Source organism: Hemiscyllium ocellatum (assembly GCF_020745735.1).
Source record: "Hemiscyllium ocellatum isolate sHemOce1 chromosome 27 unlocalized genomic scaffold, sHemOce1.pat.X.cur. SUPER_27_unloc_2, whole genome shotgun sequence".
Classification (NCBI taxonomy): domain Eukaryota; kingdom Metazoa; phylum Chordata; class Chondrichthyes; order Orectolobiformes; family Hemiscylliidae; genus Hemiscyllium; species Hemiscyllium ocellatum.
Genome location: NW_026867487.1, coordinates 2,268,077 through 2,293,216, shown reverse-complemented (window position 1 = coordinate 2,293,216; position 25,140 = coordinate 2,268,077). Strand labels below are relative to the sequence as shown.

The 25,140-nt window shown below is 56.2% G+C and overlaps 1 protein-coding gene across 1 annotated transcript in view; it reads right to left on the bottom strand.

The window, feature by feature from the left end:
* ipo4 (importin 4) overlaps positions 1–13,866 on the bottom strand; it is a 65,732-nt gene extending 51,866 nt beyond the window's left edge. The window contains exons 1-5 of the mRNA XM_060821725.1: positions 13,568–13,866; positions 4,649–4,735; positions 3,006–3,085; positions 2,143–2,184; positions 487–616 (exon numbers count right to left, since the gene is read on the bottom strand). Coding sequence (XP_060677708.1) covers positions 487–616; positions 2,143–2,184; positions 3,006–3,085; positions 4,649–4,735; positions 13,568–13,633 — 405 coding nt within the window. The 5' untranslated portion in view covers positions 13,634–13,866. The remainder of the gene's footprint in view (positions 1–486; positions 617–2,142; positions 2,185–3,005; positions 3,086–4,648; positions 4,736–13,567) is intronic.
* Positions 13,867–25,140: the final 11,274 nt, after the last annotated feature.

Sequence of the window (25,140 nt, the reverse complement as noted above, 5' to 3'; positions counted from 1 at the left end):
AGTCTGTCATTCTAGAGTCCGGGCCCCGACGGCCTTGCCCTCTCCCTCCCTTAGGGAAGGGGCCCTGAAGCTGTTTGCACTGTTCTAAGTTGTAGTCTGACCAGTGCCTTGTACAGTTTTAGCTAAAAGCCTCTCGACTTTGATACTTCACCCCACTCACCGTGTCTTCCCAGCAGGCTAGCTCTTTGGGATCCCTGTCCTGCAGCTTTCCGCAGTCTTTCCCCATTTAAATACTATTCAGCTCCAGTATTCTTCCTGCAGCACCTCCCATTTCCCCCCAGTTTAGCCCCATCTATTATATCCCTCACGCGCTGTCCTCGCCACTCGCTTTCCCAAGTTCTGGAGCTGAGTCGGAAAAGCACCACCTCTCTCGGAGACCACTGCTGTTTCCGACACCGACCCAAGCGCCCTGCAAGTGGCCAGGGTGAAAACGGCGCCACGTCGCCGGGCAGGGGGAATCAGACTGATCGCTCAGTCTCGGCCTACCTGTCGCTCTTCCGGAACACTGCTCTTTGTCCACTGAGTGATAAACTGCAGCAACTGCGGCCACTTCTCGGGGCTTTCATGCTTGACGATAATGGCTGCCAGCTGAGCGACAGAGTGCCGCACCTTGTGTCTGCCAAAGGAGGGAGAATGACACGGTGGTGAGGATCGGACACAGTTTCGGAGGAACATCACAACACAGCTACATCCAGGAGCGGAGGTCACGGCGTGCTGAGAGGTCAGCATGCTGACGGGAAAAGGGCCATTCAGCCCTTCCAGTCTGTACCCACCACTTCAAACCCAATCAAAGGGTTGGGTTAACGCTGGAAAAACTAACCAGCCCTAACGTCTAATAGCTTTAACTGAAGGAAATCAGAAAAACACCAAACAGAGACAGCAAACATGTCAGCTTGACGATGTCTCAATCAGAGACAGAGTAGGGCGGTACAGCGGCTCAGTGGTTAGCACTGCTGCCTCACAGCGCCAGGGACCTGGGTTCGATCCCCCTTTCGGGCGGCTGTCTGTGTGGAGTTTGCACATTCGCCCCGTGTCTGCGTGGGTTTCCACCGGGTGCTCCGGTTTCCTCCACTGTCCGAAGATATGCGGGTCAGGGTGGGTTAGCCAAGGTAAATGGTCCCATAGTGTGCAGGGACGTGCTGGCGAGGTGGGTTAGCCATGGGAAATGCAGGATTATGGGGAATAGGTGGGAGTGCCGGTGCAGAGTCAATGGGTCAAATGGCCTCTTCAGCACTGCTTTCTCGGATGCTACTCAGTGAGACAGGAAGTCCTGCATCTATATTGCACCTTTCACAACCAAATGCCTGAAAACGCTTTCATTAACAGAGTCACCATAGACTTTGCAAGCTTCTTCACAGAGAGAGAAAGGGAGAGGGAGAGAGAGAGAGAGAGAGAGAGAGAGTGAGAGTGAGAGAGAGAGAGACAGAGCGAGAAGAAGAGAAAAGAGAGAGAGAGAGAGAGAGAAAAAGAGAGAGAAACAGAGAGAGAGAGAGAGAGAGAAGCACACAGAGAGAGACAGACAGTGAGAGACACAGAGACAGAGAGAGAGAGTGAGAGAAAGAGAGAGGCACAGAGAGAGAGAGAGACACACACAGACAGTGAGAGACACAGAGAGAGAGTGACAGAGAGAGAGAGGGAGTGACAGAGAGAGAGAGGGAGAGACAGAGACACAGAGAGAGAGAGAGAGAGAGACAGACAGACAGACAGAGAGAGACAAACAGCGAGGGAGACAGAGAGAGAGACAGAGAGACAGAGAGGCAGATTAGCAGTACTTCAGTGTGAGAATTGAGCCCACACAGTTGGCATGAGTCTGCCTCTCACACACACACACATTTGTTCAACCAGTTGAGCTTCTAGAGTAGGAACCACACCAGCCAACTGCTCCACAACAAGCTCCAATTAACCAGCAACAGCCACTGCGCTACATTCGTTCATGTGAACACACGGGTGGAATTCAAAGGCTTGAAGAAGCCAGGCTGAGTAAGGACTGTCAGGAAATCGGTCATACGGCCCCGCAGAAGCTGATGGCCCACACGTTCTCAGCAGCTATCCAGTTTTCCTGCACAAGCCTCGGGTTAATAGCTCGGACTGCAATCCGCATTCTGTCCCCCCAACCACACACTTCACAGCCCCCACACTTACTCATGTTCCTGCTGCAGAGACTGGAGAACCACAGGCTTCAAACTGAAGGGCACAAAGGAGAGAGAGAGAGACTCCATCAGTACATCATACAGGGCACTCCAACACACGCAGAGACAAACACTGTCCCAAACACTCCCATCACAGGGACAGGGACAGCACAATGTTAGATACAGAGTAAAGCTCCCTCTACACTGTCCCCCCATCACAGGGACAGGGACAGCACAATGTTAGATACAGAGTAAAGCTCCCTCTACACTGTCCCCCCATCACAGGGACAGGGACAGCACAATGTTAGATACAGAGTAAAGCTCCCTCTACACTGTCCCAAACACTCCCATCCCAGGGACAGGGACAGCACAATGTTAGATACAGAGTAAAGCTCCCTTTACACTGTCCTCCCCATCCCAGGGACAGGGACAGGGACAGGGACAGCATGAGGTCAAATACAGAGTAAAGCTCCCTCTGCACTGTTTCCCCCCATCAAACACTCTCTGGACATGGGTAGCGCAGGATTAGACAGAGTAAAGCTTGCCTACTTTCTATAGTGACAGAGACCAGGCTTACGGGAAGAGGGTGGGTACGTGGAGCTGAGGCCACAAACCGATCAGCCCTGACCTTATTGATCAGGCTCGAGGGGCCAGATGGCCTACTCCTGCTCCAGGCTGTTAAAGCTGAAAGTAAAGCTCCCTGTACGACAGCCCCACCAGACAATCCCAGGACTGTATAGCTTCCTCTAGACCGGTCTTTCTAACAATCACCATCGAATCCCAGGTTGCTGACAGCCCTTACTGCACAAAGCATGAAGCTAATCTGACACCCGGGTCGTTATTTTAGTGGATCAGTTTAAAAGCTTCATCCCATACTTCTCTTTGAGATCCACCGACAGTTTCTTCCAGTGTTTTGCGACTCTCCTCCTCACCAGCACTGCTGCAAACTGACGGATCTAACGGGGGGGACAGGGAGAAAGGCCGATCAGTGGGGTTTTCACCAGGACTGGCGGAAACAAAAACACAAACAAAAAAAAGGCTGAAAGGAGGAAAGAATTGCGAGGAGCCCTGCGAAGACCGCTGTCTGGGGACCGCGGCCGGCTTCACCCATTCAACACCGACACGGAAAAGGGAAGCAACGGGACGAGAAAGGGGCGAGAGGGGTAAACGGTCTCACGCTCTCGGGAAATTTTTCAACAGCGTGAGAAACACAGCGGCCAGTTCACACGCAGCAAGTGGGGCGGTTTAAATGGTGGGGTTCAACACATCAGGGTGATCCAATCAAAGCGATGGACTCGGGAACTCGGAGAGAAAAACCAGAAACTGCTGGAGGACCGCAAGAGGTCTGGCAGCACCTCTGGGGGCAGAAAGCAGGGTTGACACCCCCTACCCAAGGGAGCCTTTTACAATCCTGCAGAAGAGTCACTGGATTGGAAACGTTAACCCTGATTTGAATCCCACCCTGGCAGGCGGTAGAATGTGAACGGAACACAAACCGAACCTTCTAGCGACGCAAATGAAACGGTCGTCAACAGTTGTTCGAGAAGTTTCCGCGGGCCAGGGTGATACAGGGCACAGATGGGGATGTTTGCTGGCGGTCAGACATCCCGGCTCTGACAAAGGCTGCCTTTTCACCCGCAACATTCAAATGCGGTACATAACCAAACCCTTGCACGCCAGGAACGGCCACACACATTAACAGCCAGACAGCACAGAAACAGACCCTTCGGCCCGACCAGTCCATGCCGACCAGGTTCCCCGAACCACACTAGTCCCACCTGCCTGTACGTCACACACCTCCTCTCCAGCCCTTTCCTATTCAGGTACCTGTCCAGAAGTCTTTTCAGCACAATAACTGTACTGCACCCACCACCTTCTCCGGAAGTTCATCTCACACACGAACCATTCCATGCAAAAAGAAGTTGCCCCTCGGATCCTTTTTAAAAATCTTTCTTCTCTCACCTCAAGAATACCCCCCCGCCACCAACTTTTGAACTTCCCACCCCAAGGAAAAGACCCTCGTCATTCCATCTCATCCACGCCCCTCGTCATTGTATAAACCTCACTAAGGTCAGTCCGCAACCTCCGAACTCCAGCGAAAGAAGTTCCAGTCTACTTTTATATCTGAAACCCTCTATTCCTGGCAACATCCTGGTAAACCCTTTCCTGAGCTGAGAATGTGTTGCTGGAAAAGCGCAGCAGGTCAGGCAGCATCCAAGGAGCAGGAGATTCAACGTTTCGGGCATAAGCCCTCCTCGAAAATCTTTCCTGAACCCTTTCTACGGAACATTTCACCTACTCTACAGCCTGTAATATTTCTGGCTGACAATAGTCACATTATTCTGCCTGCTATTTAATGAGTGTATTTTGTAAACTCCATTCTCCTCCCTGTCCCTCTTCCTGACAAATGGAAACACTTCATTTCCCCTCATTTTCGTTCTCTGTTGGAGCCCCTCTGATAACCCAAACAGTTTTGCATCTTCCCAAAGCTGGTCTAAACACGATTCGAAGCTGTTTACCTGAGGGTTTGGTGAATTTGCGAGGATGTTGCAGAGTGCAGGGACCACCGAGGGATCCTTAAATGCTTCCTTCAACTGAGCTGTGGCCTGTGGTGGGGATTGAATTGGATTGATTATCACGTGTACCGAGGCACAGTTGAGAAAGGTTTGTCTGGTGAGCAATACAGGCAGATCACGGAGTGATGGAGCATAGTTCTGGAAATAATAGGTAAACAGCAGCAAAAACAAACACACAGGTACGGGCGGATGTTCAGAGCCTGCGAGTCCATTCAGTATTTTAACAAGAGTAGGGGGCAAACTGTTCGGAAACTGACTGGTGTGTGTGTTCAGGCTTCTGTACCTACTCCCCGGTGGGAGAGGTTGTAGAAAAACATTTAAGCGGGAGATACAGTACAGAGGCCAGACGAGCTACACCATGATTATCCTCCGAGTTTGAAACAGGGGACACTGTGCTTTAACACAGAATGAACACAGCAGCAAGATACTCCCGAGCTCTAATTCTCAAGTTGCTCTGCCAACCTTTAACTGGGACGTCACTCCCTCTCGTGCTCTGTGTTCAACAGTAAGATCCAGAAATCTCTGTCAGAAATCTGGACGGCCAATTTCCAAATCTAGCCCAGTAGAATCAGTTGCTCTTGCTGTCTTAATGCTGACCCACCCGCTACAGGCCTGTCCTCAGCACCTCCCAGGGCCTGTCCTAAACACCCTCCACCCCCCTCAGGCACTGCTTCACACCCCCGCCGTCCCCAACCACACTCAGGGCCTGTCCTCAGCACCTCCCAGGGCCTGCCCTAAACACCCTCCACCCCCCTCAGGCCCTGCTTCACCCCCCTCCCCCCGCCATCCCCAACCACACTCAGGGCCTGTCAGTAGAGATCAGCCAGGTGGGCCCCCCCACCCCCACTCCGAGAGTAGGAGTTTCTGGATTGGGGGCTGTCCATCTGCTCCGATCAGGGAGTCCTGGCTGACAGATATAAACAGGAATGTCCGGGGGGCAGGTTCACAGACTCTCCACGTGCAGACCAAGGCTGACATGGTGACAGGATACCGCACTCCCTGCAGTTATTTCATCATGCTCCACACACCCACAAACACGTAGGACAGCCCCTCCCTCCCCCAACACGTAAACACGTGGGACAGCCCCTCACCCCCCACTCCCCCATTTGTAAAGGCGTGGGAAGCCCCTCCCACCCACCCCCCCCACACACACACGTAGTACAGACCCTCCCCAAACACACATGGTACAGTCCCACCCCCCCACACACACACGTGATACAGCCCCTCCCCAAACACACGTGGTACAGTCCCACCCCCCCACACACACACATGATACAGCCCCACCCACACACGTGCTACAGCCCAACTCCCACACACAAACATGTGATACAGCCCCACCCCCCCACACAAACATGTGGTACAGCCCCAACACCCCCACACATACACGTGGTACAGCCCCACCCCCCACACATACACGCGGTACGGCCCCACACACGTGGTACAGCCCCTCCCCCCACACAAACGTGATACAGCCCCTCCCCCCACACAAACATGTGTTACAGCCCCTTCCCCGTGTTACAGCCCCTCCCCACACACACATGGTACAGCCCCCCCCACACACGTGGTACAGCCCCCCCCCCACACGTGGTACAGCCCCCTCCCCACACACGTGGTACAGCCCCTCCCCACACACACACACGTGTTACAGCCCCACCCCCCACACACATGTTACAGCCCCCCCCCACACACGTGGTACAGCCCCCCCCCACACACGTGGAACAGCCCCTCCCCACACACACACAGTGTTACAGCCCCTCCCCCCCCACACACACACACACACACGTGTTACAGCCCCTCCCCCCCCACACACACACGTGTTACAGCCCCTCCCCACACACACGTGGTACAGCCCCCCCCCACACACGTGGTACAGCCCCCTCCCCACACACGTGGTACAGCCCCTCCACACACACACACACGTGTTACAGCCCCACCCCCCACACACACGTGCTACAGCCCAACTCCCACACACAAACATGTGATACAGCCCCACCCCCCACACATACACGTGGTACGGCCCCACACCCCCCCACACACGTGGTAGAGCCCCCTCCCCACACACGTGGTACAGCCCCTCCACACACACACACGTGTTACAGGCCCACCCCCCACACACATGGTACAGCCACCCCCCACACACGTGGTACAGCCCCCCCCCACACACGTGGTACAGCCCCTCCCCACACACACACACACACACGTGTTACAGCCCCTCCCCCCACACACACATGGTACAGCCCCTCCCCACACACACACACGTGTTACAGCCCCTCCCCCCCCACACACGTGCTACAGCCCAACTCCCACACACAAACATGTGATACAGCCCCACCCCCCACACATACACGTGGTACGGCCCCACACCCCCCCACACACGTGGTACAGCCCCTCCCCCCATACACAAACGTGCTGCACTCCACACACACAGTATTACAACCCCTCCCCCCCACACGCACACAGGTTACAGCCCCTGACCCCCACACACGTGTTACAGCCCCTCACCCCTACATACACGTTACAACCCCTCACCCCTACATACACGTTACAGCCCCTCTCCCCTACATACACGTTACAGCCCCTCTCCCCTACATACACGTTACAGCCCCTCTCCCCTACATACACGTTACAGCCCCTCTCCCCTACATACACGTTACAACCCCTCTCCCCTACATACACGTTACAACCCCTCTCCCCACACGTGTTACAGCCCCTACCCTCACACAAACATGTGGTACAGCCCCTCCTCCCCATAAACACGTGGTACAGCCCCTCCCCCCACACAAACATGTGTTACAGCCACTCCCCACCCACACGTGGTACAGCCCTACCCCTACACAAACAGGTGGTACAGCCCCAACTCCCCCCCCCCTACACACACACACGTTACAGCCCTTCCCCCCAACACACACACGTGTTACAGCCCTTCCCACCACACACACGTGTTACAGCCCCTCCCCCCCACACACACGTTACAGGCCCTCCCCCCACACACACGTTACAGGCCCTCCCCCCACACACGTGATACAGCCCCTCACCCCCACACAGATATGTTACAGCACCTCCCCCCCACACACACGTGTTACAGCCCCTCCCACAAACATGGTGCAGCCCCTCCCCCCACACGTGTTACAGCCCCTCACCCCCACACAAACATGTGGTACAGCTCCTCCCCCCCACACACGTGTTACAGCCCCTCCCCCCCACACACACGTTACAGCCCCTCCCCCCACACACGTTACAGCCCCTCCCCCCCACACACACGTTACAGCACCTCCCCCACACACACACGTGTTACAGCCCCTCCCACAAACATGGTGCAGCCCCTCCCCCCACACGTGTTACAGCCCCTCACCCCCACACAAACATGTGGTACAGCTCCTCCCCCCCACACACGTGTTACAGCCCCTCCCCCCCACACACGTTACAGCCCCTCCCCCCCACACACGTTACAGCCCCTCCCCCCCACACATACGTTACAGCACCTCCCCCACACACACACGTGTTACAGCCCCTCCCACAAACATGGTGCAGCCCCTCCCCCCACACGTGTTACAGCCCCTCACCCCCACACAAACATGTGGTACAGCTCCTCCCCCCCACACACGTGTTACAGCCCCTCCCCCCCACACACGTTACAGCCCCTCCCCCCCACACATACGTTACAGCACCTCCCACACACACACGTGTTACAGCCCCTCCCACAAACATGGTGCAGCCCCTCCCCCCACACGTGTTACAGCCCCTCACCCCCACACAAACATGTGGTACAGCTCCTCCCCCCCACACACGTGTTACAGCCCCTCCCCCCCACACACACGTTACAGCCCCTCCCCCCACACACGTTACAGCCCCTCCCCCCCACACACGTTACAGCCCCTCCCCCCCACACACACGTTACAGCCCCTCCCCCCACACACGTTACAGCCCCTCCCCCCCACACACGTTACAGCCCCTCCCCCCCACACACGTTACAGCCCCTCCCCCCCACACACACGTTACAGCCCCTCCCCCCCACACACACGTTACAGCCCCTCCCCCCCACACACACGTTACAGCCCCTCCCCCCCACACACACGTTACAGCCCCTCCCCCCCACACACGTGTGTGGGGGGGAGGGGCTGTAACGTGTGTGTGGGGGGGAGGGGCTGTAACGTGTGTGTGTGGGGGGAGGGGCTGTAACGTGTGTGTGGGGGGGAGGGGCTGTAACGTGTGTGTGGGGGGGAGGGGCTGTAACGTGTGTGGGGGGGAGGGGCTGTAACGTGTGTGGGGGGAGGGGCTGTAACGTGTGTGGGGGGAGGGGCTGTAACGTGTGTGGGGGGGGAGGGGCTGTAACGTGTGTGGGGGGGAGGGGCTGTAACGTGTGTGTGGGGGGGAGGGGCTGTAACGTGTGTGTGTGGGGGGGAGGGGCTGTAACGTGTGTGTGGGGGGGAGGGGCTGTAACGTGTGTGTGGGGGGAGGGGCTGTAACGTGTGTGGGGGGAGGGGCTGTAACGTGTGTGGGGGGGAGGGGCTGTAACGTGTGTGGGGGAGGGGCTGTAACGTGTGTGTGGGGGGGAGGGGCTGTAACGTGTGTGGGGGGGAGGGGCTGTAACGTGTGTGGGGGGAGGGGCTGTAACGTGTGTGTGGGGGGAGGGGCTGTAACACGTGTGTGGGGGGGAGGAGCTGTACCACATGTTTGTGTGGGGGTGAGGGGCTGTAACACGTGTGGGGGGAGGGGCTGCACCATGTTTGTGGGAGGGGCTGTAACACGTGTGTGTGTGGGAGGTGCTGTAACGTGTGTGTGGGGGGGAGGGGCTGTAACGTGTGTGTGTGGGGGGGAGGGGCTGTAACGTGTGTGTGGGGGGGGGAGGGGCTGTAGCGTGTGTGTGTGGGGGGGAGGGGCTGTAGCGTGTGTGTGTGTGGGGGGGAGGGGCTGTAGCGTGTGTGTGTGTGTGTGTGTGTGTGTGTGTGTGTGTGTGTGTGTGTGGGGGGAGGGGCTGTAACGTGTGTGGGGGTGGAGGGACTGTAACGTGTGTGGGGGTGGAGGGACTGTAACGTTACAGCCCCTCCCCCCCCCACACACACACGCTACAGCCCCTCCCCCCCACACACACGTTACAGCCCCACCCCCCCACACACACGTGTTACAGCCCCTCCCCCCCACACACGTTACAGCCCCTCCCCCCCACACACACGTTACAGCCCCTCCCCCCACACACACACGTTACAGCCCCTCCCCCCACACACACACGTTACAGCCCCTCCCCCACACACACACGTTACAGCCCCTCCCCCACACACACACGTTACAGCCCCTCCCCCCAACACACGTTACAGCCCCTCCCCCCACACACACGTTACAGCCCCACCCCCCCACACACACGTGTTACAGCCCCTCACCCTCCCACGCACACACGTTACAGCCCCTCCACCCCATACACGTTACAGCCCCTCACCCCCCCACGCACACACGTTACAGCCCCTCCACCCCACACATATTACAGCCCCTACCCCCACACATGTTACAGCCCCTCCCCCCACACATGTTACAGCCCCTCCCCCTACACACACACACGTGTTACAGCCCCTCCCCCACACAATGTTACAGCCCCTCACCCCCCACGCGCACACACATGTGTTACAGCCCCTCCCCCACACACACGTGTTACAGCCCCTCACCCCCCCACGCACACACGTTACAGCCCCTCCCCCTACACACACACGTGTTACAGCCCCTCCCCCCACACACACGTGTTACAGCCCCTCACCCCCACACACACGTTACAGCCCCTCACCCCCACACACACGTTACAGCCCCTCACCCCCCCACACGTTACAGCCCCTCCCCCACACGCACACACGTTACAGCCCCTCACCCCCCCACACACACGTTACAGCCCCTCCCCCACACACGCTACAGCCCCTCCCCCCACTCACACGTTACAGCCCCTCCCCCCACACACGTTACAGCCCCTCCACCCCACACACGTTACAGCCCCTCCACCCCACACACGTTACAGCCCCTCCCCCCACACACGTTACAGCCCCTCCACCCCACACACGTTACAGCCCCTCCCCCCGCACACGTGTTACAGCCCCTCCCCCCCACACGCACACGTGTTACAGCCCCTCCCCCACACGCACGTTACATCCCCTCAGCCCCACACACGTTACAGCCCCTCAGCCCCACACACGTTACAGCCCCTCAGCCCCACACGCACACGTGTTACAGCCCCTCCCCCACACGCACGTTACAGCCCCTCAGCCCCACACACATTACAGCCCCTCCCCCACACACATTACAGCCCCTCCCCCCACACACATTACAGCTCCTCCCCCCGACACGCACACGTGTTACAGCCCCTCCCCCACACGTGTTACAGCCCCTCCCCCCACACACATTACAGTCCCTCAGCCCCACACGCACACGTGTTACAGCCCCTCACCCCCCCACGCACACACGTTACAGCCCTTCACCCCCACACACATTACAGCCCCTCAGACATTACAGCCCCTCAGCCCCACAGCCCCACACACATTACAGCCCCTCCCCCCACACACATTACAGCTCCTCCCCCCACACACATTACAGCCCCTCAGACATTACAGCCCCTCAGCCCCACACACATTACAGCCCCTCCCCCACACACATTACAGCTCCTCCCCCCGACACGCACACGTGTTACAGCCCCTCCCCCACACGCACACGTGTTACAGCCCCTCCCCCCACACACATTATAGTCCCTCAGCCCCACACACATTACAGCCCCTCCCCCACACACGTTACAGCCCCTCCCCCCACACGCACTGTGTTACAGCCCCTCACCCCCCCACGCACACACGTTACAGCCCTTCACCCCCACACACGTTACAGCCCCTCCCCCCACACACGCTACAGCCCCTCCCCCACACACGTTACAGCCCCTCACCCCCCCACGTTACAGCCCCTCCCCCCCCCCACACACACACGTTACAGCCCCTCACCCCCCTACGCACACACGTTCCAGCCCCTCCCCCACACACGTTACAGCCCCCCCACACACGTTACAGCCCCTCCCCCCACTCACACGCTACAGCCCCTCCCCCCCACACACACACGCTACAGCCCCTCCCCCACACACACGCTACAGCCCCTCCCCCACAGACACACACGTTACAGCCCCTCCCCCACAGACACACACGTGTTACAGCCCCTCCCCCCACACACGTGTTACAGCCCCTCCCCCACACACGTGTTACAGCCCCTCCCCCCACTCACACGCTACAGCCCCTCCCCCCCACACACACACGCTACAGCCCCTCCCCCACACACACACGCTACAGCCCCTCCCCCACAGACACACACGTTACAGCCCCTCCCCCACAGACACACACGTGTTACAGCCCCTCCCCCACAGACACACACGTGTTACAGCCCCTCCCCCACAGACACACACGTGTTACAGCCCCTCCCCCCACACACGTGTTACAGCCCCTCCCCCACACACGTGTTACAGCCCTTCCCCCACACACGTGTTACAGCCCTTCCCCCACAGACACACACGTGTTACAGCCCCTCACCCCCCACACACGTGTTACAGCCCCTCAGCCCCACACGTTACAGCCCCTCCCCCACACACGTTACAGCCCCTCACCCCCACACACGCTACAGCCCCTCCCCTCACTCACACGCTACAGCCCCTCCCCCCCACACACACGTGGTACAGCCCCACACCCCCACACACACGTGTTACAGCCCCTCTCCCACATACGTGTTACAGCCCCTCCCCACATACGTGTTACAGCCCCTCCCCACATACGTGTTACAACCCCTCCCCCACACACGTGTTACAGCCCCCCCTCCCCCACACACGTGTTACAGCCCCTCCCCCACACACGTGTTACAGCCCCTCCCCCACACACGTGTTACAGCCCCTCCTCCCCACATACATGTTACAACCCCTCCCCCACACACGTGTTACAGCCCCTCCTCCCCACATACGTGTTACAGCCCCTCCTCCCCACATACGTGTTACAGCCCCTCCCCCACACACACGTGGTACAGCCCCACACACACGTGGTACAGCCCCTCACCCCCACACACACGTGTTACAGCCCCTCCCCCACGTGTTACAGCCCCTCCCCACATATGTGTTACAGCCCCTCCCCCACACACACGTGTTACAGCCCCACACACACACGTGGTACAGCCCCTCACCCCCACACACACGTGTTACAGCCCCACACACACGTGGTACAGCCCCTCACCCCCACGTGTTACAGCCCCTCCCCACATACATGTTACAACCCCTCCCCCACACACGTGTTACAGCCCCTCCTCCCCACATACGTGTTACAACCCCTCCCCCACACACGTGTTACAGCCCCTCCTCCCCACACACGTGTTACAACCCCTCTCCCACACACGTGTTACAACCCCTCCCCCACACACGTGTTACAGCCCCTCCTACCCACATACATGTGTTACAGCCCCCACCCACACGGTACAGCCCCTCCCCCCACACAAACGTGTTACAGCCCCTCCCCCACACAAACACGTGGTACTGCCCCGCCCCCAACGACAGCCCCTCCCCCAATGGGTCCGCCCCGATCCCTGCGATTGGCTGCCGTCGCCTCGCGGCACCGCACCCCCGTCTCCCTTCCGATTGGTCGCCGCGCGCCGCTGCGCCCGCCTGTTCGGCCGCGGCCCCGCCCCCTCACCGCCCTGAAAGCGTTGATTGGCCGGCGTCCCGCCGCGGCCCCGCCCCTAGCGCGGTGACGGGCGGTTGCCGCGGGAGGCCACGCGCCGCCGTTTTGAAAAAGGGGGTGTCCCGTCTCGCGCGGGCCGCTGGCGGTTGGTGGAGGGCCCTGAGGCCTACCCGCCCCCGCCCCCGCCCCGCGTTACCTGCTGGATCAGCGCCGTGTCCGGCTCCAGCAGGTTGTTCAGGATCTTCTCCAGGATCTCGGCCATCCTCCCGCCCGCCCACACACACTCTCACTCTCTCTCCCGTTACAATCTCCTCCCCTCCCCCCGGTCCTCGCTCCCCTCCTCGTCCACACACGCCGGCAACGTTTTGCGACGGTGGGGGGAGGGGGTTAGGGGCGAACGCGCGAGCAAGAGTCGCCGCCGCCGCCCTTGGCCGGACCTCCGCGGCCCGGAGCGCCACCTGGCGACTGGGAGGACCGCGTCAGCCCCGGGTCCAGGTTAACGGCGGCTCTCCCGCACCGGCCCCGCCCACTCCCATTGTTGCGTGGACCTCGTCCGCGGCGTAACCCCGCCCCCTGCCGCTGGGGCTGGATGGATTAGTCACGCCCCTGATTATTTGGTTATCCCCGCCCCCTATTGGGATGACTGGATTTTCCCCGCCCCCTATTCTGATGACAGGGTTTTCCCGCCCCTATTATGATGACGGGTCCCCCGCCCCCTATTGTGATGACAGTATTTTCCCCGCCCCTATTATGATGACGGGTCCTCCGCCCCCTATTGTGATGACGGGTGTCCCCGCCCCCTATTGTGATGACTGGGTTTTCTCCGCCCCCTATTGTGATGACTGGGTTTTCTCCGCCCCCTATTGTGATGACTGGCACTCGATACGAAGGACTCGGTTTGCCCCGCCCGCTTTGTTGGGTGACCTCCGTTCGCGCCCTTATTGATGGACGGATTGAATTAACCCCGCCCCCTATTGTGAGGACAGCGTTATCCCCGCCCCCTACTGTGAGGACTGCGTTATCCCCGCCTTCCATTGGAAGGGCGCGGTTAACCCCGCCCCCTACTGTTATTGGGAGGTCTGAGTGAGCACTGCCCCCTACTGTTGGGAGGACCAGGCTAGCATCACTCCAATAGAACCTCTGCAATATACAAACAGGCCATTCAGCCCCAACTGGTCCACCAGAGAGCCACTTAGCAGGACCAGGTTGGCACTGCCCCCCTACTGTTGGGTGATGCGTGTTAAGCCGTGCCCTCTGATATGGTTAATGTAATTTCTGCAGTTTCACACACATATTTCTTTATTCACACATATACACACACACACACCCAATTCACGCGCATACACACACACAGATACACACTAGACCCACACACACATACAAAGACCCACACACATATACACACTAGACCCACACTACCTTCACACACACACATATATACATTCACACACCACACACATATTACACACACACACACACACCCAATTCACTCACACACACACACACACTCTCTTGGTATAAGTGGGGTAATTTCTATACTAAAACAGAAATTTAATGAATAAAAGTTGAAATTGTAAGACTAATAATTCACTAAGGCCATAATGAAGCATGAACTGTAAGTCACCTCTGTAAAGCCAGGAACATGGTAACCTTGGGCAAGAAACCAAGGAATGCTTCGATTAGACACAGAGGGCAAAATACAATGAAAGCTCTTTTCATGACATACACAAAAATCAATAAATGTTATGACTAGTAGAACATGAAGATAAGGGAATGTGCCAAATAGCAGAAATTGTAAAATAATATAACATTTTAATTAAAGAAATTGGCAGAGAAAAGCGTGAAATGCTTTAACCAATGGAATTGTCATTAATGATTTTTAATGTAAGAAAAATCCATAGCGTGAGATGTTTAAACCAATGAAATTATCACCAATGTATTTGAATGGAAAAATAATGTATAAGTATTAGTGCTGTAAAATCTCCCGTTGCGATTTCCGAAGTCCTTTTTGGAACTCGCCCAATCTTCGAAGATTGAATAAACATCTGTTGCTCCGTTTGTGTGTGTCTCGCAGTATTTCGATTTGCCACGGGAGAAGTGAGAGCCGGTGGGGATAAGGGCTGATACCAGTCAACTTGGAGTTCGCCTTTTTGAACTTAACCTTGCGGACAGTCTCCCTTGATACAAGGGTTAAAGGACAGTCCGCGGTTGGCAGAGTTCGGAGGCAGGACCCGGTTGTTCTGAATCAGATCCCTAGAGTTAGAATAGTTAGCCAAGTGTCAGGAACTATTCTCCAGAGATTCAGAAAGCCTAGACAGAAATCACTTATAACACCCTCCAATGGTGGGAGGACCAAAACAACACACATACACACCACCAAGACTCAGCGCCCTCTGGTGGTGGGAGGACCAACTCAACCCTGTAACAACGCCTTCTGTTGTTGGGAAGACCATCTCGGCCACTTGGCCAGCGCCCTCTGGCAGCGGGGGGATAACTCAGTCCTGGGTCGGCGCCCTCCTGAGGCGGGAGGACCGACACAATCCTGTGTCAGCTCCCTCTGGAGGCGGGAGGACCAACACAGCCCTGTGTCAGCTCCCTCTGGAGGTGGGAGGACCAACACAGCCCTGTGTCAGCGCCCTCTGGAGGCGGGAGGACCGACACAGTCCTGTGTCAGCGCCCTCTGGAGGTGGGAGGACCGTAACAGCCCTGTGTCAGCGTCCTCTGGAGGGGGGAGGACCAACACAGCCCTGTGTCAGCGTCCTCTGGAGGCGGGAGGACCGACACAGCCCTGTGTCAGCGTCCTCTGGAGGTGGGAGGACCGTCACAGCCCTGTGTCAGCGCCCTCTGGAGGTGGGAGGACCGTAACAGCCCTGTGTCAGCGTCCTCTGGAGGGGGGAGAACCAACACAGCCCTGTGTCAGCTCCCTCTGGAGGCGGGAGGACCGACACAGCCCTGTGTCAGCGCCCTCTGGAGGCGGGAGGACCGTCACAGCCCTGTGTCAGCGCCCTCTGGAGGCGGGAGGACCGACACAGCCCTGTGTCAGCGCCCCCTCTTGACAGGAGGGCCAATACAGCAACACCCTTGCTTCAGTGGGGATCTGCAGGGGACCAACCCCTGTCCTCTCCTTTGGCACCCCCCAGTCCCTCCACTGACCTGGGCATTACTGCCTGAGCTGAGTTTCTGCAAATGCAAAACTCTGTAGCATTTCTTTGCAAAATTGTCCGCTTTGAAAAAGCAACAAAGTGCAGAGCAAGAGGCAATTCAGGGCCCGCGGTCCCCATGGTAGCCCTTTGGTGACTGTCTCTCGCTGCCTTTTGTTATTATTTATCGTATCGCTGTTTGAATTATATTTACTTGTGAATTTCATGCAGAGTGTGAGGGCTGAATTTCCCCACGTTATATTCTGTCCCGCGGCGTTCCCCAGTCTTTCCCCGTTTAAATAATATTCAGCTCCTCTCTCCTTCCTGCAGACCCTCACATTTCCCCACGTTATATTCTGTCCCGCGGCGTTCCCCAGTCTTTCCCCGTTTAAATAATATTCAGCTCCTCTCTCCTTCCTGCAGACCCTCACATTTCCCCACGTTATATTCTGTTCCCGCAGCGTTCCCCAGTCTTTCCCCGTTTAAATAATATTCAGCTCCTCTCTCCTTCCTGCAGACCCTCACATTTCCCCACGTTATATTCTGTTCCCACGGCGTTCCCCAGTCTTTCCCCGTTTAAATAATACTCAGCTCCTCTCTCCTTCCTGCTGACCCTCACATTTCCCCACGTTATATTCTGTCCCCGCGGCGTTCCCCAGTCTTTCCCCGTTTAAATAATATTCAGCTCCTCTCTCCTTCCTGCAGACCCTCACATTTCCCCACATTATATTCTGTTCCCACAGCGTTCCCCAGTCTTTCCCCATTTAAATAGTTTAATTTGGGAGAAAGGACAGCAAGGCCTGAGTGGGCCGGAGGGTCTGTTTCCACGCTGTGTGACTCCAAGTATCTAATGGAATGGCAGCTAATCTGGTGTGAGTCTCTGGGAAGGGACGGACATTGGGAAAAGCCCTAGGAATGGAGAGGAGAGAGTTTGGGGAACGTTGTGAGACTGTGGAGAGCCAGAGGGGTTAACCATATACCTGGCCTGCTCTCTTACAATCAGATCGCACCGATGTCTCACAGTGGCAGGGACCCGGGTTCGATCACAGCTTTGGGGCGACTGTCTGTGTGGAGTTTACACAATCCCCCAACATGTGTCTGCGTGGGTTTCCTCCAGGTGCTCCGGTTTCCTCCCACAGTCTAATGATGTGCATGTATGGGGTGGATAGAGTGCGCTAAATTACCCATAGTGCCCAGGGATGTGCAGGTTAGGTTGGATTGGCCATGCTGAATTACCCATAGTGCCCAGGGATGTGCAGGTTAGTGTGGATTGGCCATGCTAAATTACAAATAGTGCCCAGGGATGTGTAGGTTAGGGTGGATTGGCCATTCTAAATTACACATAGTGCTCAGGGATGTGCAGGTTAGGATGGGTTGGCCATACTAAATTACCAATAGCGCCCAGGGAGGTGCATGTTAGGGTGGATTGTCCATGCTAAATTAACCATAGTGCCCAGGGATGTGTAGATTTGGGTGGATTGGCCGTGCTAAATTACCCATAGTGCCCAGGGATGTGTACGTTAGGGTGGATTGGCCATGCTAAATTACCCATAGTGTCCAGGGATGTGCAGGTTAGGGTGAATTGGCCGTGCTAAATTACCCATATTGCCCAGGGAGGGTGCAGGTTAGGGTGGATTGGCCGTGCTAAATTACCCATAGTGCCCAGGGATGTGTAGGTTAGGTTGGATTGGCCTTGCTAAATTACCCATAGTGCCCAGGGATGTGCAGGTTAGGGTGGATTGGCCATGCTAAATTACCCATAGTGCCCATGGATATGCAGGTTCGGTTGGATTGGCCATGCTAAATTACCCATAGTGCCCAGGGATGTGTAGGTTAGGTTGGATTGGCCATGCTAAATTACCCATAGTGCCCAGAGATGTGCAGGTTAGGGTGGATTGCTCATGCTAAATTACCCATAGTGCCCAGGGATGTGCAGGTTAGGGTGGATTGGCCGTGCTAAATTACCCATAATGCCCAGAGATGTGCAGGTAAGAGTGGATTGGCCATGCTAAATTACCCATATGGATGAGGGACGTGCAGGTTAGGGTGGATTGGCCATGCTAAATTACCCATAGTGCCCAGGGATGTGCAGGTTAGGGTGGATTGGCCATGCTAAATTACCCATAGTGTCCAGGGATGTACAGGTGAGGGTGGATTGGCCATGCTAAATTACCCATAGTACCCAGGGATGTGTAGGTTAGGGTGGATTGGCTGAATTAAATTACCCATAGTGCCCAGGGATGTGCAGGTTAGGGTGGATTGGCCATACTAAATTACCAATAGCGCCCAGGGATGTGCAGGTTAGGGTGGATTGGCCGTGCTAAATTACCCATAGTGCCCAGGGATGTGTATGTTGTGGTGGTTTGGCCGTGCTAAATTACCGATAGTGCCCAAGGAGGTGCAGGTTAGGGTGGATTGGCCATGCCAAATTACCCATAGTGCCCAGGGATGTACAGGTTCGGGTGGATTGGCCATGCTAAATTACCCATAGTGCCCAGGGATGTGCAGGTTAGGGTGGATTGGCCATGGGAAATTACCCATAGTGCCCAGGGATGTACAGGTTCGGGTGGATTGGCCATGCTAAATTACCCATAGTGCCCAGGGATATGCAGCTTAGGGTGAATTGGCCATGCTAAATTATTCATAGTGCCCAGGGATGTGCAGGTTAGGGTGAATTGGCCGTGCTAAATTACCCATAGTGCCCAGGGATGTACAGGTTAGGGTGGATTGGCCGTGCTAAATTACCCATAGTACCCAGGGATATGCAGGTTAGGGTGAATTGGCCATGCTAAATTATTCATAGTGCCCAGGGATGTGCAGGTTAGGGTGAATTGGCCGTGCTAAATTACCCATAGTGCCCAGGGATGTACAGGTTAGGGTGGATTGGCCGTGCTAAATTACTCATAGTGCCCAGGGATGTGCAGGTTCGGGTGAATTGGCCGTGCTAAATTACCCATAGTGCCCAGGGATGTACAGGTTAGGGTGGATTGGCCGTGCTAAATTACTCATAGTGCCCAGGGATGTGTAGGTTAGGGTGGATTGGCCGTGCTAAATTACCCATAGTGCCCAGGGATGTACAGGTTAGGGTGGATTGGCCGTGCTAAATTACCCATAGTGCCCAGGGATGTGCAGGTTCGGGTGAATTGGCCGTGCTAAATTACCCATAGTGCCCAGGGATGTGTAGGTTAGGGTGGATTGGCCGTGCTAAATTACCCATAGTGTTCCGTGCATTAGTCAGAGGGAAATGGGTCTGGGTGGGTTACTCTGCGGAGGGTCGATGTGGACTTGTTTCCACACAGTAGGGGATCTGATGTTAAATCATTATTGCCTGAGGATGGAATCTTCCTTCTTGATCTCTCTCTTTTCATCCCTTTCTCTCTCTTTCTCCACCTGCTCTCCCACCTCTCAGGAGGGGAGTTACTCACTGCAGGATTCCCAGCCTCTGACCTGCTCTTGTCGTCGCTGGGTTTATATGGGGCTGGGTCCTGGGCAGTTTCTGGTTAACGGGAACCCCCAGGATGGTGATAGTGGGGGGAAGGAGGATTCAGTGATGGTGACGCCATTGAACGTCAAGGGGACGATGGTTAGATTTCTCTCTCAATGGAAACCCGCCTGGATTTTCTGCATACTGGAACATTTTATTTCTCTACTGTTGAAGGTCTTGTAACTTGATGCCTTTGTGCTGAAGTCAGGGCTGTAAGAGGCAACATATAAACTTTTCACTGCATTCATATCCCTATATCTGACAATGAAGGTGTAAATGCAGCAAGAAATGGACAGTGTCCAGGCTTGGGCTGATACGGGGCAAGTAATATTCACGTCCCACAAATGCTAGACAATGACCATCTCCAAGTAGAGAGAATCGAACCATCACCACCTTGAGGTTCAATGGCGTTACCATCACTGAATCCCCCCCTCCCACTATCACCATCCTGGGGGTTCCCATTGAGAGAGGATCTAATCATCGCCCCCTTGACGTTCAATGACGTTACCATCACTGAATCCCCCTCCCCCCCACTATCACCATCCTGGGGGTTACCGTTGAGAGAGAATCTAACCATCGCCCCCTTGACATTCAATGGCGTTACCATCACTGAATCCCCCCCCACCCCACTATCACCATCCTTGGGGTTCCCATTGAGAGAGAATCTAACCATCGCTCCCTTGACGTTTAATGGCGTTACCATCACTGAATCCCCCCTCCCCCCACTATCACCATCCTGGGGGTTACCGTTGAGAGAGAATCTAACCATCGCCCCCTTGACATTCAATGGCGTTACCATCACTGAATCCCCCCCCCCCCCCCCCACTATCACCATCCTGGGGGTTACGATTGAGAAAGAATCTAACCAACGCCACCCCCCCTTGACGTTCAATGGCATTGCCAGCACACGCCTGGAGGCTGCTGCGTCAGGTCTGGAGTCAGTTTAGCTCAGTTGGCCGGATGGTTGGTTTGCCAAGCTGTGTGATACCACAGTGAGATTCCCTCAGTGGCTGAGGGGACTCTCCTTCTCCACCTCTCTGCTCACCGGAGGCGTGGTGGCCTTCAGGTAAAATTACCATGGGTTTTGTCCCTGGAACGAGACGGCAGCCCAATGGCCCGGAAAGACGATGGTGACTTGGCTTGGAGGAAAACCCATTGGATAAGAGTTTGGAAGCCATCGCTCCTTCCCCCAAACGCCAACTCCAGTCAAATTGGTAATCATGTTCTTAGCACTGCTGCTGAAAAGCACGTATGTATAGTTCAGTGTGCATTCCAGAGTCCGGTTCCACTGTCTTTCCAAGCTGGCTGAATAGCTGGCAAGCCTTTCGTTTTCCAACGTGAACTTATCCGACAAGTGTGAATTAAAACAGGAAAAGAACATTTAGCGTCAGTTGGATTGAATTTATTTTCACTGTGTACCGAGGCGCAGTGAAAAGCTTTGTCTTGCGAGCAATACAGGCAGTTGCTCGAGTTAAGGAGCGTAGATGAGGAAGTAATAGGTAAACAGCAGCAAAAACAAAAGTACAGGTGAATGTTAAGAGTTTGTGAGCCCATTCAGTCTTCTAACAACAGTAGGGTAGAAACTGTTTCGAAACCGCTGGTGCGTGTGTTCAGGCTTCTGTACCTTCTCCCCGATGGTGGAGGTTGTAGAAAAACATTGCCAGGGTGGGATGGATCTTTGAGAATGCTGCTGGACTTTCCCTGACAGCGGGGCCTGGTAGATGGATTCTATAGATGGGAGGTTGGCCTTTGTGACTGTCCGGGCTGAGTTCACCACTCTCTGTAACCATCTCCGATCTTGAATGGTACAGTTGCCATACCCAGGTAGTGATCCATCCAGACAGAATGGTGTCGATGGCGCACCTATAAACGTTGGCAAGGGTATTCACCGTCACGCCAAATTTCCTTAGCTGCCGGAGGATGAAGAGACGTCGTTGGGCTTTTGTAACCAGTGCGTCCACATGAAGACTCCAAGAAAGATTGCTGTGTCACCTGCAAACTTACTAACTGTACCTCTTATGTTCACATCCACATCATTTGTATAAATGAAAACCAGAGGGCCCAGCACCGATCCTTGTGGCCCTCCACTGCTCACAGGCCTCCAGTCTGAAAAACAACCCTCCACCTTCTGTCTTCTACCTTTGAGCCAGTTCTGTATCCAAATGGCTAGTTCTCCCTGTATTCCATGAGATCTAACCTTGCTAATCAGTCTTCCATGGGGAACCTTGTTGAATGCCTTACTGAAGTCCAGATAGATCACATCTACTGCTCTGCCCTCATCAATCTTCTTTGTTACTTCCTCAAAAAACTCAATCAAGTTTGTGAGACATGATTTCCCACCCACAAAGCCAGGTTGACGATTCCTAATCAGTCCTTGCCTTTCCAAATACATGTACATCCTGTCCCTCAGGATTCCCTCCACCACCGAGGTCAGGCTCACTGGTCTATAGTTCCCTGGCTTGTCCTTACCGCCCTTCTTAAACACTGGCACCACGTTTGCCAACCTCCAGTCTTCCGGCACCTCACCTGTGACTATTGGTACAAATATCTCAGCAAGAGGCCCAGCAATCACTTCCCTACCTTCCCACAGAGTTCTCGGGTACACCTGATCAGGTCCTGGGGATTTATCCACCTTTGTGTTTTAAGACATCCAGCACTTCCTCCTCTGTGATACAGACGTTTTGCAAGATGTCACCATCCATTTCCCCACAGTCTATACCTTCCATATCCTTCTCCACAGGAAACACTGATGCAAAATACTCGTTTCGTGTTGTTATGACACGGGGTAAACTCTCATAACAGTGTCTTGCCATCATAGGTGCCCCTGTTGGTCTTTAAGGGGCCCTAGTCTCTCCCTACTCACCAGAATTGGAGGGGGAGTGGGACAGCGAAGAGAGTTACCTCAGATTACAACAGGATCTGGACCAGATGGGCCAATGGGCTGAGAAGGGGCAGATGGAGTTTAATTCAGATAAATGCGAGGTGCTGCATTTCAGGAAAGCAAATCTCAGCAGGACTTATACACTTAATGGTAAGGTCCTAGGGAGTGTTGCTGAACAAAGTGACCTTGGAGTGCAGGTTCATAGCTCCTTGAAAGTGGAGTCGCAGGTAGATAGGATAGTGAAGGCAGCGTTTGGTATGCTTTCCTTTATTGGTCAGAGTATTGAGTACAGGAGTTGGGAGGTCATGTTGCGGCTGTACAGGACATTGGTTAGGCCACTGTTGGAATATTGCGTGCAATTCTGGTCTCCTTCCTATCGGAAAGATGTTGTGAAACTTGAAAGGGTTCAGAAAAGATTTACAAGGATGTTGCCAGGGTTGGAGGGTCTGAGCTACAGGGAGAGGCTGAACAGGCTGGGGCTGTTTTCCCTGGAGCGTCGGGGGCTGAGGGGTGACCTTATAGAGGTTTATAAAATCACGAGGGGACATGGAGAGGGTAAATAGACCAGGTCTTTCCCCCCTGGGGTGGGGGAGCCCAGAACTAGAGGGGCGTCGGTTTAAGGGGAGAGGGGAAAGGGAGCTGAGGGGTAACTTTTCCCCCCAGAGGGTGGTGCGTGTGTGGAATGAGCTGCCAGAGGATGTGGGGGAGGGCTGGGACAATGACAGCATTGCAAAGGCATCAGGGTGGGGACAGGGATAGGAAGGGGTTAGAGGGAGATGGGCCGGGGGCTGGGGAATGGGACTGGGTTAGGGTTAGGGATATCTGGGTCGGTATGGATGAGATGGGCCGAAGGGTCTGTTTCTGTGCTGTACAGCTCTATGACATCTGTTGACGCGGACTGTTTGCGTATCCAAGGGAGCGGCGAGTGGAGCTGAACGTTGTGTAAGTCGTCAAAGCTACATGTTACACAGGCTGGAGTGACAGCTCTGACAGAGAGTCGTACTGAACTGGAAATGGTGACTGTTATGGCAGGGCGGGTAAGGGGGAAGAGGTGGGGAACGGGGGCAGAGCTCAGTTGGCGTGGGGGGGGATTTAGAGGGGAAAGGAGGAGCACCGAGGGGATGGGTGCTGACCATTGGGAAAAGGGGAGGGGGTTCAGGTGGGGGCAAGGTGAGGGCTCAGTGTGGAAGGAGATGGGAGGTGACTTAGTTTGGGCAGGGGGAAGTGTCTCAGTGGGGGGAGGGGGAAGTGTCTCAGTGGGGGGAGGGGGAGTGTCTCAGTGGGGGGAGAGGGGAGTGTCTCAGTGGGGGGGAGGGGGAGTGTCTCAGTGGGGGGAAGGGGAGTGTCTCAGTGGGGGGGAGGGGGAGGGTCTCAGTGGGGGAGGGGGAGTGTCTCAGTGGGGGGTGTCTCAGTGGGGGTAGGGGGGAGTGTCTCAGTGGGGAGAGGGGGGAGTGTCTCAGTGGGGAGAGGGGGGAGTGTCTCAGTGGGGGTAGGGGGGAGTGTCTCAGTGGGGGGAGGGGGGAGTGTCTCAGTGGGGGGAGGGGGAGTGTCTCAGTGGGGGGGAGGGGGGAGTGTCTCAGTGGGGGGAGGGGGGAGTGTCTCAGTGGGGGGAGGGGGAGTGTCTCAGTGGGGGGAGGGGGAGTGTCTCAGTGGGGGGAGGGGGAGTGTCTCAGTGGGGGGAGGGAGGAGTGTCTCAGTGGGTGGGAGGGGGAATGTCTCGGTGGGGGGAGGGTGGAGTGTCTCGGTGGGGGGGAGGGTGGATTGTCTCGGTGGGGGGCAGGGGGAGTGTCTCAGTGAGGGGAGGGGGGAGTGTCTCAGTGGGGGGGAGGGGGAGTGTCCCAGTGGGGGGAGGGGGGAGTGTCTCAGCGGGGGGAATGTCTCAGTGGGGGGGAGGGGGGAGTGTCTCAGTGGGGGGAATGTCTCAGTGGTAGGACCTCAACACTGGGGGAGTGTCTCAGCGCTGGGGGAGTATCTCAGTTCTGGGGGTACTTCTCTCAGTGGGGGGACTGTCACAGACGTCGCTGCGCCGCAGGAGCATGCGCCCTGGCACCACGCCCTCCAGGGCCGCCGCCTGCTGGAAGCGTTCCACGCGCTGACCCTCCCGACACTGGTGACCAGCCGTGCGCGCCTGCGCGTTGCCGGCCCCGCCCCCCCCGCTGCCGTTGGCGCGCATGCCCGGGACAGGCGGTCGGTTTCCCGCGCGGCGCCTGCGCAGTGTCAGTGCGGCCTTGTCAGGGGAGCGGGGCGGAGCGGGGCGGCCCCCG